We start from the raw sequence: 12,015 nt of genomic DNA on the forward strand, positions 1-12,015 counted from the left end.
ACAGGTGTTGTGCCGCTGAGCTAAATCTCCAGCCCCTAGAGCTTTTTTTTGAGACAGGGTCTCACTGTATAGTTCAGGCTGCCTTTGAACTTACCATGCAGCCCAGGTTGGCCTTGAACTCATAGCCATCCTCCTGCTTCAGCCTTCTGAGTGCTGGGATTATAGGTGTGCCCTAGATTTCTTACAGACATTTCTGCCTGGGGCAAAAGATGATGGTCTCCTTCATACTCATATGTTGAAAAGCTAACCCCCATGGTGGTGGTGTTTAGAGGCAGAGTCTTTAGGAGATGATTAGTCCTGAGGACTTTGGAATTGGTGTCTTTACAAAAGAGGCCCCCCAAACCCACCCATCCTCCCACCCCATGAGGAGGTGTGCTGTCTGTAAGGAACAGGGCCTCCCTGGACACTGAATCTGCTAGTGCCTTGATCTTGAACTTTTCAGCCGCCAGAACTGTGAGGAATAAATGTCTGCTGTTTGTAAGGCACCCAACTATGGTATTTCTGCTAGAGAAGGCTCAGCTGATTAAGATCTTGTAAAGCACATTGCAATTTATAACTCTCAGCATATGTTGTTATTTGCCAAAAAGATCAGATATTTTAAACTAAGCAGAAAGATAACCCAGGTACCTGCGCCAAGTTTTCCATTTTATCCTAGAGTCAGAGCTCTTGTTGTTCTAGGTATTTGAGAAAAGCAAAATGTATATGCTCATACTATAACACATGGGGCTGGGGATATAGCACAGTGACACATGTGCCTGCCTGGCAAGCACAAGGTCCTGAGTTCGATTCCCAGTACCAAAAACAAAAAACAAAAAAAGAATTTCATACTACAACACACACAACTTTATGCAGCACACACACATACGTATACTAATCGTATACCCACACGCACCCCGAGTTACACACCACAACGATACACACTAATCACACACCACACACATCCCCTTACCATATACCATGCACATACATAATTGCATACCACACACACATACTAAACACTAAACATACCCCAACATATCTGTAACAGCAACATCTCACACAGGACATACACAAGAAGCTCATACTCCACACATCATATGCCCCTCATACATATACTCAACACTAGGCACACAACACATGCATCATACACACCCAGGACCCCTTGCCAACAGCTTCAGAGGGCTCCCAGACATTCTGAGGCCCACACCCCAGAAGCCCAACATGTCTCTTCTCCCCTTCTCCGAGTTGCTTCTCCAATCTCAGGACATTTGCAGGGAAACCCCAGGTAGCTCTGGCTGTCACATCTGAAGCTATGCAAAACATGTGGGCTCTGATAAACAGACCTGGGATCTGTCACTAGCTGTACACAGCTGAAGTTTCTGTATCCAAGTGGCTGGTGAAGGAGCCCGTCATGTACTAATTCTGACCTGAGGCCCCGCCCTGAAGGCTAAGGAGCCCCAGGGTCCCTGCTTCCTGTATACCTTCTACACACTTTACGTATATGAACTCATTTAATCCTTTGCACCAGAGCTTTTAGTCTCATCTGCACATTACAGATGGAAAAACTGATCACACAGCTAAGTGGCAGAAGTGGAATCCAAACTCAGGCAGGGGGCTGGGGATTTAGCTCAGTGGCACAGCGCCTGCCTGGCAAGCGCAAAGTTGTGAGTTTGATTCCCAGTACCGGAAAAAAACAAAATTAAAACCCACTCAGGCAGGCTGGGCGGCTCCCAGGCACCTGATTATTCTGTACCTCCCCAAAAGGTTTACTCCGCTTTTCTTCCCTTATGGACGCCCGTAAACACCTCCTGCAAATTCCTAGGGTGGCTCTAACACAGCATTTACCGCTGCATATTATGCTGTGCAGATTTGTAAATCTGTCTCCTCACCTTGGACTCCTATCCCGGCTCTGGCCCACAGCTGGGTACATACTGGGATTCAGGACTAAACCACAGAGAGGCAGATAACAAAGAAGTGAAGAGCAGGCGCCCTGGGACCGGACAGCTGCCTGCTGGCTTCAGCACTGTCTAGCTGTGTGCGTGGGCAAATCAGTTTACTCCTGTGGGCCTCAGTGACCTCATCTGAAAAACAGGCACAATAAACATTTCTGCCATTGAACGGGCTCCACATAGAGACACTAACTCCGACTTGACAGTTTAAAGGTCCTGTGCTATCTCAGCTGGGGAGGAGGTGAAACCGGTGCACATCCTTTAGAGTACACTGCACAGCACTTCATACCAATCAGCCACATTCACCGTCCTGATGACCGGAAACCCCACCATGTGCAGAGGTGGTTCTGGCTGAAAAAGCCCCTTGGCTCACTGGGTCCTAAGCCACTGGCTCTCAGACCTGCAGAGCCCAGGGCTGACCTCTTGCCTCAGCCCTCCGCAGCCCCAGCTGCCCCTCACCTCTGCCGTCATCTTGGCGATGAGCCCGGCGGAAATGGCCCCGCTGAGCACGTTCCGCCTGAGCCCGGGGTTCCTGGGGTCCTTGAGGTTGCTGATGCGGCTGCGCACGCGGTTCCGGTACTTCATGTCGGTGCTCTTGAGCTCCTGGTAGATATGTGGCAGAATCAAGGGCCAAACAGCCATCCCTGGAGGGCACAGAAGGAGGGCACAGAAGGAGGGCACCCGGGGCCATCTCTTCCTCTATCCGGCCTCCTATGGGGGTCGGGAAGCACCTTTGTGTCCTCCAGCTCCCCACCGGGGGTCTCACTGGGCACTTGGGGTCAGTGGAGCATCAGAGACAAGAAAGAGCGTCAAGCTGAGGTTAGATGGTAGGAAGTACTACGGTGCTAGGGACCCGGGAACAGACACCCTTGCTTCGTGTGACCTTAGATGAGCCACAGGACTTCTCGGTGCCTCTGTTGTCTCATTTATAAAACTCAGGGCTGTTATGGAGTGAGCCGAGTCACAGGGTGTGCGGGGGTGATGTCTGGCACTAGCAATGCTCAGCATTCATGGGCTGTTAAAATGACGACAGCATGCCAGAAGTGGTGGCGCACGCCTATAATCCCAGTACTCAGGAGGCTGTGGCAGGAGGATCGTTGTGAGTTCGAGACCAGCCTGGGCTACAAAGTGAGCTCAAGGCCAGCCTGAACTGCATAGCGAGACCCTGTCTCAAAAAGACAAAAAAAAAGGATGATGACAGCAACAAAGATGACCTCTAGTCTAGAAGGCCTCTGGACGCTGAGAGTCTGTCTGTCAGAGGGTAAGATTTAGATCCACCTGTGCAAAGCTCTAAGAAGCACTACAAAGAGAAATCGTCTAGCTTTGCATAATCGGGTGGTCCCAACATTTTTGGTCATTGATTCTCTTCCCGTTTTCCTTAGCAATAGACGTTGTCATCCCTTGGAGCCCACCTTGGGAAGGGATGGCCCGGTTCTATTCCCATTAATAAAAGGGCAGGCTGGAACTTAGACAGGATACAGGCCTTTGCTCAAGGCCTCAGGGAAGAGTCCCAGCAGAGGCAGGGCTGGGAGCCAGTCCCTAACGGCAGCAGCGCTGTCTCCACTCAGCCAAAGGAAGTCAGGTGCCCCCGGCCACCAACCGCAGTGAGCTCCCGTCCAAACGCCGCGTCCCAGACAGGGCTCCCACGCTCCGCCCTCGGGCGGCACTCAGGGAACACAGCCTCCTGCTTGGTCTGCTGAGCCAAGCAGAGCCAGGAAGATAAAGCCTTTGCTGGGAAAAACCTCAGACAAGAGAGAGGCTGTGGGGAGCGAGGAAAATGGAAACGGCTGATTTGCTAGAGGCGGCGGGAGGGAAGGTGGGGTTCTTTCTGCTGTTGTCGTTTTAACGTTCTCTGTACCATACAAATGTGAGAAGGAAAAAAAGGTGAGAAGAAAAGAATATGCCACAATGCCTCTGAGAGCCCAAATATATGTTCAAAAATCCACCATTCAGCATCTGTGGTGTGTGGCTCTGCTGAGGTGTGGGGCGGCTGGGCTCCTCCTTTTTGACTCCTCCTTTTCTTTGCCAGGACCACAGGGGAGGCTGAGGCGGGGAGCAGCCCCGGGACCTCTGACACCTCAGAGGGGTGGATCCTTTTTGGGGCACAGAGTATTCAGCCTCCCACACTCATCTTCCTGTGGCTATGAGCAAAAGCATAGGAGCTGCCACCGCTTGGTCTCCTCTCCTCTGGACCAGGGGCAGGGACGTCCAGTGGGGGAGGCAAGTAAGCAGCAAAGGCCGGGCGAGGAACCAGGTCCTGAGCATCCACTTTGCTTCAGACTGGGGCCTGGAGGTGCCAGGGACCTGCTTGGAGGGACAAATGTTCTGGAGAGATGGAAGAGGAGGTCTCAATCACCAGGCTCCGTGTTCCTGGCTTACAGGAATGAGGCTGCGTGTCTGTTGAGGTGTTGGGTGGGAACTTGCTGCAGTATTACCAGCTTGTCACTGAACGGTGTCAGAGGAAAACTGGGGGATTCGAGGGGTGACCCAGGCAGGGTGGGAGAAGCCAGGTCTGAGGTCTGCAGATTGGCCCCAGTGCATCCCCAGGGGACCCACATGAGCCCCCAGGTAGACCCAGGAGGCCTCCAGAGGATCACCGACACTCCATGTGACACACAGACTCCCACTCCTTTGGGAAATCCCATCTACCCCTCTCCACGCCTCTTTGACAGGCAAACCCTTGTCTCCAGGACAAGAAATTCCATGCACCATTGAGAGAGACTCTTTCCCGAGCCAAAAATCTTCTGGCCCCTATCACAGTGAGTCACTTCCCCTGTCTACAAAAGACCCCTCTCAAATGGGAACTGAGGAGTGGGCCCTAAGGAAAGAGTTCAGCATAAGGAATTCAAAGACTGGTGCTTTCAGCCGAGCCCTGACACTCAATAGTTTCTGAGCCTCAGTTTCTTTATCTGTAAAATGGGAATAACAGCCCCCTATCTCAGAGAGATGGTTGGAAGTATTACCAGAGGTAGGAAATGTCAAATGTCGGGCACAGTGCCTGGCATCTAGCAGGGAGTCAAAAGTGGGAGCTGTGATAAGCAAATGCAGGAACGGGGAAAGGCTAAGCGTGGGACATGCCGTTGTCTCCATCTACTGGGGTCCAAGAGAAAATGACTTGATGCACCGAGGTACATCAAGACCTGGCCCCTCTGGCCCAGCAGTTGAGCTCTCAGGTTCTCCAGCCACACTTTCTGTGTTCAGATCCCAAAGCTGCAACTATTCTTAGTTTCCTAATCTTTGGCAGGGACTTTGCCTCCCTGAGCCTCAGTTGCCTTACCTATAACCAGACCAACTGGGGATCCACCTGGCAGGGTGATTCTCAATACTGATCAAGGGACAGCTTAACAGCCTAGCAGGAGGCCCTCAGGGGCAACACTTAACACTGCAGGCAGTTGGACTTGAGCAGGTACCGTTCCCCAAGCCCTCCCCCTCCGCCCCTACTAGTGTCCAGGCCCCCATGGCCCCTGCCCGGCTTGAGGATATGATCTTCAATTTCTGACGCCATCTTATCACAGTTGACTCCGTAGTCCTTGTAGTTGTCTAAAAGACAGCAAGAGATTCAGACATCAGCCAGCCTCGACCTTGCCAGGGTTGTCAGCGTGCTGGGGGACAGAGCTTTCCTGTGGCATTCCCAGGGGAGGGTGCTGGGTGAGAGGGCGTCTCTCCAGTCCTCGGGAAGCCCCTTCCCTGCTCCAGCTCTGGCCCAGGCCCCCTTACCTTCTGCCTTCAGGGCCGCTGCCAGCATCTCCACACACTTGTCCCGGACAGAGTCCCCTGTGAGGTAGCAGGGAGCCAGGAGGCAGACAGAGGGGGCGAACGTGGGAGTCAAGGGGCTGCTGGGTGTTTTGGGGGTCTCCGCTTTTGATTTGCTGCTGTTTGATCTGCGGATCACAATCGGTAAAGGACATTTACCTACTCCTTCCTTGTTTTGCCCCAGACTCTCTGCTATCCTCTGTTCATAACTGTCTGCAGGGGCCCTTTGAGAATGGGTCCCTCTAGGCAGGGAGATGACCCTCCTTTTTTTTTTTTTTTTTTTTGGTCTTTTTGAGACAGGGTCTCACTATGCAGTTCAGGTTGGCCTTGAGCTCACTTTGTAGCCCAGGCTGGTCTCAAACTCGCAACAATCCTCTGGCCTCAGCCTCCTGAGTACTGGGATTATAGGCGTGCACCACCACGCCCGGCTCTTACAGGAATTTTCTAAGTCAACTTCATAGCAGTGCCGGGAGACAGATGGTCTCATCATCCCCATTTACAGAGGAGGAGAAAAAGCAAGTGAGCTTCAAACCAAGGTATGCCTAGAATGAGGCACCATGGAGACTCCACCCCAGGGCTGTCGGATTCCAACACTTCTCTCTTAACTCTGTGATATGCCGCCTAAGAATGATCCCGTTTTGCACAAACATATACGTATATGTGCACAGAACCCTGGAAGGCCAACCACGTGTCTCAACTCAGGCTGCCCAAACAAACTGCAGTGGCAAATTCTCATCGTTCAAGACGAACTGGGGAGTTCAGGATGAAGGTGCAGCCCAAATGCATGTCTCTTCCTGGCTTGTAGATGGCGGCTCTCTCGCTGTCCCCACATGGGGCACATGAGACAGTAAGTGAGCTCTCTATGTCTCTTCTGATAAGGACACTAATCCTATTGGTTCAGGGCTCTGCTCCTATGACCTCATGTAGCATTAAGATAGCCATAAAAACCCTGTGTATAAGAACAGTCACACTGGGGTTTGGGCCTTCAACATGAGAAGGGCCGTCACAGTCACAGTGTTAATAGCAATTATCTCTCTTAGGTAGGAGCATAGGAGACTTTTTCTTGTTTTCCTTATGCACATCTTTGAAATCTATGAAGACTATGTTTACTTTTGTAATAAGCCATGTGCTTTTTTTTAACGTTTGACAGTTGTAACATTTGATAATCACTCTGTGGGCCGGGGATACAGCTCAGCGGCACAAGTGCCTGCCTGGCAAGTGCAAGGTCCTGAGTTCAATTCCCGGTACCAAAAACAAACAAACAGACAATCACTCTGTGCTGGTGGCTCAGACAGGCTTCGTATCTTCCTGTTCACAAAGTGCTGCTGAGTGTCCAGAGGTAGAAGAGTGAATAAGCAAAATATGATGCATGCATACAATGGAATACTATTCAGGCATAAAAAGAAAGCAAGTCTCACTCATACAACACAGATGAACAATGAATACGTTATAAGTGAAATAAGCCAGACATCAAAGGACAAAAATTGTATGATTCCATTCATGGAGACTTGTCAGATTCATAGTAACAGAAAGGAGGACGGTGGCCGCTGAAGGGAGGGCAGAGTGGGAAGTTCCTTAAGGAATATGGAGGCTGGCTGTAGTGGTGCACATCTGTAACCCTAGTACACAGTAAGCTGAGGCAGGAAGATCGCTATGAGTTTGAGGCCAGCTTGGTTTAGATAGTGAGTTCAAGGCCAGCCTGAACAACATAGCAAGACCCTGTCTCAAAACAGAAAAAAAAACATAAGAGTTTCAGTTTGAGAAGATGAAAAAATTCTGGAGACAGATGATCATAATGGTTGCATAACAGTGTGAATATAATCAAAGCCATTTAACTACACACTTAAAAGTGGCAAAATGGGTAAATTTTATGTTTTATACATACACATTGATAGACTTTATTTCTGCACTGGGGATTGAACCCAGGGTCTTTTTTTTTTTTTTTTTTGAACCCAGTGTCTTACACTGTTTTTTTTCTTTTTTTTGGTTTTATTTCTGGTAGGAATCGAACTCACGAACTTGCGCTTGCCAGGCAGGCCCTGTGCCACTGAACTAAATCCCCAGTCCCCTGTTTTTGTTCTCTTTTTGAGACTGGGTTTTGATATGTAATTCAGATGGGTCCTGAACTCACCATGTACCCCATGTATTTTGAGGCTGGCCTCAAACTCCGGGCAATTGATCCTCCTGCCTTAGCCTCTTGAGTGCTGGAATTACAGGCATGTGCACCACTCCCAGCTTTACACTTGCTAGACAAACACTCTGCCACTAACTACATCTCCTGCTCTGTTATATACATTTTGAAAAATCCATATAGTAAATTCAGTGACTAAGAGTAGCCAGGAAACTGGGCGTGGAGGTGCACGCCTGTAATCCCAGCACAGTGGGAACCTGAAGCAGGAGGATGGCATGTTCAAACCAAGCCCGGGTAACTCAGTAAGACTATGCCTCAAAATAAAACATCTTTTTAAAAGGCTGGGGATTTAGTGCAGTGTTCAATCCCCAGTACTACCAAACTAAACAAAACAAAACAAAAAGCAAACCAAAACCCCAAATGTGGCCAGAAAATTCAGCTGGGGATGTAGCTCAGTGGCAGAGCACTTCCCTAGCATGCACAAGGCCCTAGGTTCAGTCCCCAGCACTGCAAAAAAGAAGGAAGAGTAGCGAGGGAACTCAGAATGTGCAGTGGTAACTAGTTTGTTCTATATACTTGGTAAATTTTAATCCATTTGAAATGACAAGCTTATCTTGTTTTTCTCATGCTGAAAGAATAGAATGGCAACTTTTGTTATGTATATTTTACCACAATAAAAAATAATGAACAGAGAGCTGGGCATGGTGGTACAGGTCTGTAATCTCAGCCCTCAGAAGGCTGATGCAGGAGGATCGATGTGAGTTTAAAGCCAGCCTGGGCTACATAGTGAGTTCAAGGCCAGGCTGAACTACATAGTGAGACCCTGTCTCAAAAAGAAGAAAAAGAATGAACTATTAGTACAGGGGCCGGTGACGTAGCTCAGTGGTACAGCATTTGCCTCACAAGTGCAAGGTCCTGAGTTCGATTCCCAGTACCCCCCCCAAAAAAAATTAGCACAAGCCAACAAAATACCAAGCTGACGCTCAGACTCCAGTTGTCATCAGTCCCTCTGAGTCCTCCCAAACAGAAGCTGGTGGTGCAATGAGGACCCTTGCCCTGCATTTCTGTGGCTGTCTCTGCAATTAGCTTCAGATGCCAGCGCCTTCTCCTGAGGTTTAGGAAAGGACCATGGATCACCTTACAGTGTAATTAGATCCATAAAATGTGTCGAGGGGTGGTGAGGAGGCATTGGCCACTCAGAGGGGGGTGGGGACAGTGCCCTCTGGACAGGGTCGCATGGGAGCAGCAAGTCTGCAGTTCACAGGCAATGTGGAGGGGCTCAGCACGCTGGGGCACGGGAGAAGCACAGCGATTTGGTGATAGCTGAAGAACTCCTCTGCTTTCACAGCCATTTCTGAGGAGGAGCCTGGCCCTGAGGAAGTCTTCGTCCACTTTTATCTCTACTCTTTTCATCTTATCCTTCAGAAACCTACCGGCATCTGCCAGCCAGTTCCCGTGCCTTCGTTCAGAAAAAAGCGCATCAGAGTCAAAGAAAGTAGGGTTCCCTCCTCCAGTCCAGTGGCCGACGACATTGAGCCCAAGAGGCTGCTGGTTTCCTAACTCCGGGGGCAGCCTTCACACTGTTACCTCCGTACCTCCTGGATTTGTACAGTGCTCAGTCCGGGCAACTGCATCGGGCAGCCCTGGGGTCTAGATCTGCAGCTCCTTCTCACATTTACTTTCGGTGTGGAGATATACTTCTTTCTTCCAGGAAGAAAGGGGTGCTGAGCTTCTGAGAAAGTCTTCAGGCCCACAGAGTTGTGTCTAAGAGTAAGGTTGACTGAATAGCCCTACTAGCCTTTTGGAAAGGTGCCAGTATTCAAAACTTGGGTCCCAGTGTTAAAAACCTAGGGGGACAAGAGAATCCCGCCCAACATCCTGAGAGCCTTCCTAATGCGGACTTTGCCAGTGGCCACTTTGTCCATCAACCTTTGCTGTTTTGCCTGGCTTCAGACCCCTGCTGTCACCACTGACACCCCTGAATCACTGGAGACTTGATGGTCCTCAAAGCTGTCTTTGCGTCGTCCCACTGGTAAGGTGGGCAGGGGCATAGTTTCTGCTCTTGTCTAGTGTATACTTTGAATTCCAAAAAATTTTGTCCAAAAGGATTCCCTTGCTTGTATTTGTTCTTTTTTATTTTCATTGTTTGCAGTCCTAAGGGTGGAACCCAGAAGCACTCTCCCGTGGAGAGTGGGACACACCCAGCCCTTTTTATTTACTGTGAGACAGGCTCTTGCCAAGTTGTCCAGGCTGGCTTCAAACCTGCAATCCTCCTGCTCCACCCTCCGGAGTAGCCAGGGTTATAGGCATGCACCATCTTTATGCATTTTTAATGCAGTTTGCAGCTTTACTGTTCTAGACTAATTTGCCCTTGATTCTACGCAAACCTGCCTGACCACAGGGTGGCTGGGAGCAGAACCGAGTGGTGAGGAAGCTGAGATTCGAAGTGAGATTCTCTCCTGGCTGCAGCAGGAGGGAAGGGCTAAGGGAGGAGGCCTGGGAGCCCTGAGCTAGGCCTCCCTGCACCGGGCCCAGGTCCCGCCCCTGGGCTCTCACCTGCACAGCCACAATAGCCCTGAAGCTGGCTCCGTGGTCCTCCTGCCTCCTTAAAGTCCATTTGCCGCGCAGCAGCCAAAGGGACTTGAAAGCTTGGCACTGACTGAGTCACTCCCGGGTTCGGATGCCCTAAGGGCTCCATTTATTTTCAGCATCAAGTCAAACTTCTCACCACGGCCTCCCAGCCCCGCCCTGTCCCCTCTAACCTAATGTCACGGCAGACTGCCCTCTGGCGTACGGACGATCCCCACAGCGCTGCTTCCTCCTGCTCCTTACACACCCCGGGCCCCGCTGCCGGGCTCACTTTCCGCAAGGGCGGGTCCCCCTCCTGGAAGCCCCTTCCTCCTCCACTGCTGCCTTCCCGCCAGCCCTGGCTCAGCTCAAATGTCACAGCCTCCGGGAGGCCTTCCCTGACCACCTCCGCCAGGGCACACTGCCCCTGCCTGCTTTCTTTCCTCCGAAGCATTTATCCAAATCTATAATTAACTTGTTTGTGTGTTTATGAACACTGCCTGCCTCCACCTCCGGGCTACAGGCTGCAGAGCACAGGGGCTTGTGGCGCGTTCCGCACTCTCTTCTGGCCCCGCACCAGGGCTGCAGGGAGCAGTGGACACATCTCTGCTGAGTGAAGGGATGACTGAGTGAATGAACTGAGGGCGGTGACTGCAGAGAGATGAGGGCGCCCCTGGGGTCCAGGCGGAGCTGCATTAGGGGACAGGAAGCCAGGACCTCTTTGGGCTGCAGAAGAAGATGCTCTGCTGTCTCCTATGGCTGGGTGAAGCTCTCTGACCTGTGGCCTCAGCACATATCTTCCACACCTAGGGCTCCTCAGAGGAAAACTCTGAGGGCGAACCTTTAGCTGCTCTCCTGAAGGAGGATAACAAGCAACAGCAGAGTTCTGTAATGTCTACACTGAGGTACAACACTTATGAAGAACCTAGCCTCCAACCCAAACTCTCAGGTGTAGGGTTGGGACACCCACTGTAAGCTGTGTGACCTTGGTGAGTTCTTTAACCTCTCAGAGTTGCAGCTTTCATAGGTGTAAAATGGGAAGAACAGTAGACCCACCTTAAGGGATTGGTTTGTTTTGTTTGTCTTTTTTACACAGGGTCTCACTATGCAGTTCAGGCTGGCCTCGAGCTCACTTTGTAGCCCAGGCTGGCCTGGAACTCGCAACGATCCTCCTGCCTCAGCCTCCCGAGTTCTGGGATTACAGGTGTGCGCCACCACACCCAGCAAGGGATTGTTGAAATGATTAAAGAACCTAAGAAAATTCCACTAAAAGGTACTAGGCAATTTATAAAGATGATCACAGTACATGTTAAGTGTTATCACTATGCAATATACATTTATTGAGCACATATGGGTCGGGAATAGTGCTAGGCATTCCTTTTTCTCCACTTATTTATTTATTTATTGTGGTGTTGGGAGTTGAACTCATGGTCTTCTCTTTGAGCTACATCTCCAGCCCTTTTATTGTGTTTTGTTTGTTTGTTTTGACACAGGGTCTCACTGAGTTGCCCAAGGTTGGCTCAAACTTGCAATACACCTGCCTTAGCTCCCAGAGGGTAGGATTGCAGGTGTGCACTACCATGCCACACCAAGGCCTGCTAGTGCTGTGCTTTCCCTCATTTGATCCTCATAATG

General features: G+C 50.5%; 1 protein-coding gene across 1 annotated transcript in view; it reads right to left on the minus strand.

Moving 5' to 3' along the window:
• The window catches only part of Tcea3 (transcription elongation factor A (SII), 3), a 49,759-nt gene that overhangs the window by 17,591 nt on the left and 20,153 nt on the right, over nt 1-12,015 (minus strand). Inside the window, exons 6-8 of the mRNA XM_005394762.2 lie at nt 5,646-5,809; nt 5,412-5,468; nt 2,388-2,542 (exon numbers count right to left, since the gene is read on the minus strand). Coding sequence (XP_005394819.1) covers nt 2,388-2,542; nt 5,412-5,468; nt 5,646-5,809 — 376 coding nt within the window. The remainder of the gene's footprint in view (nt 1-2,387; nt 2,543-5,411; nt 5,469-5,645; nt 5,810-12,015) is intronic.

Source organism: Chinchilla lanigera, unplaced genomic scaffold (genome assembly GCF_000276665.1).
Source record: "Chinchilla lanigera isolate Chin_1 unplaced genomic scaffold, ChiLan1.0 scaffold00051, whole genome shotgun sequence".
NCBI lineage: Eukaryota > Metazoa > Chordata > Mammalia > Rodentia > Chinchillidae > Chinchilla > Chinchilla lanigera.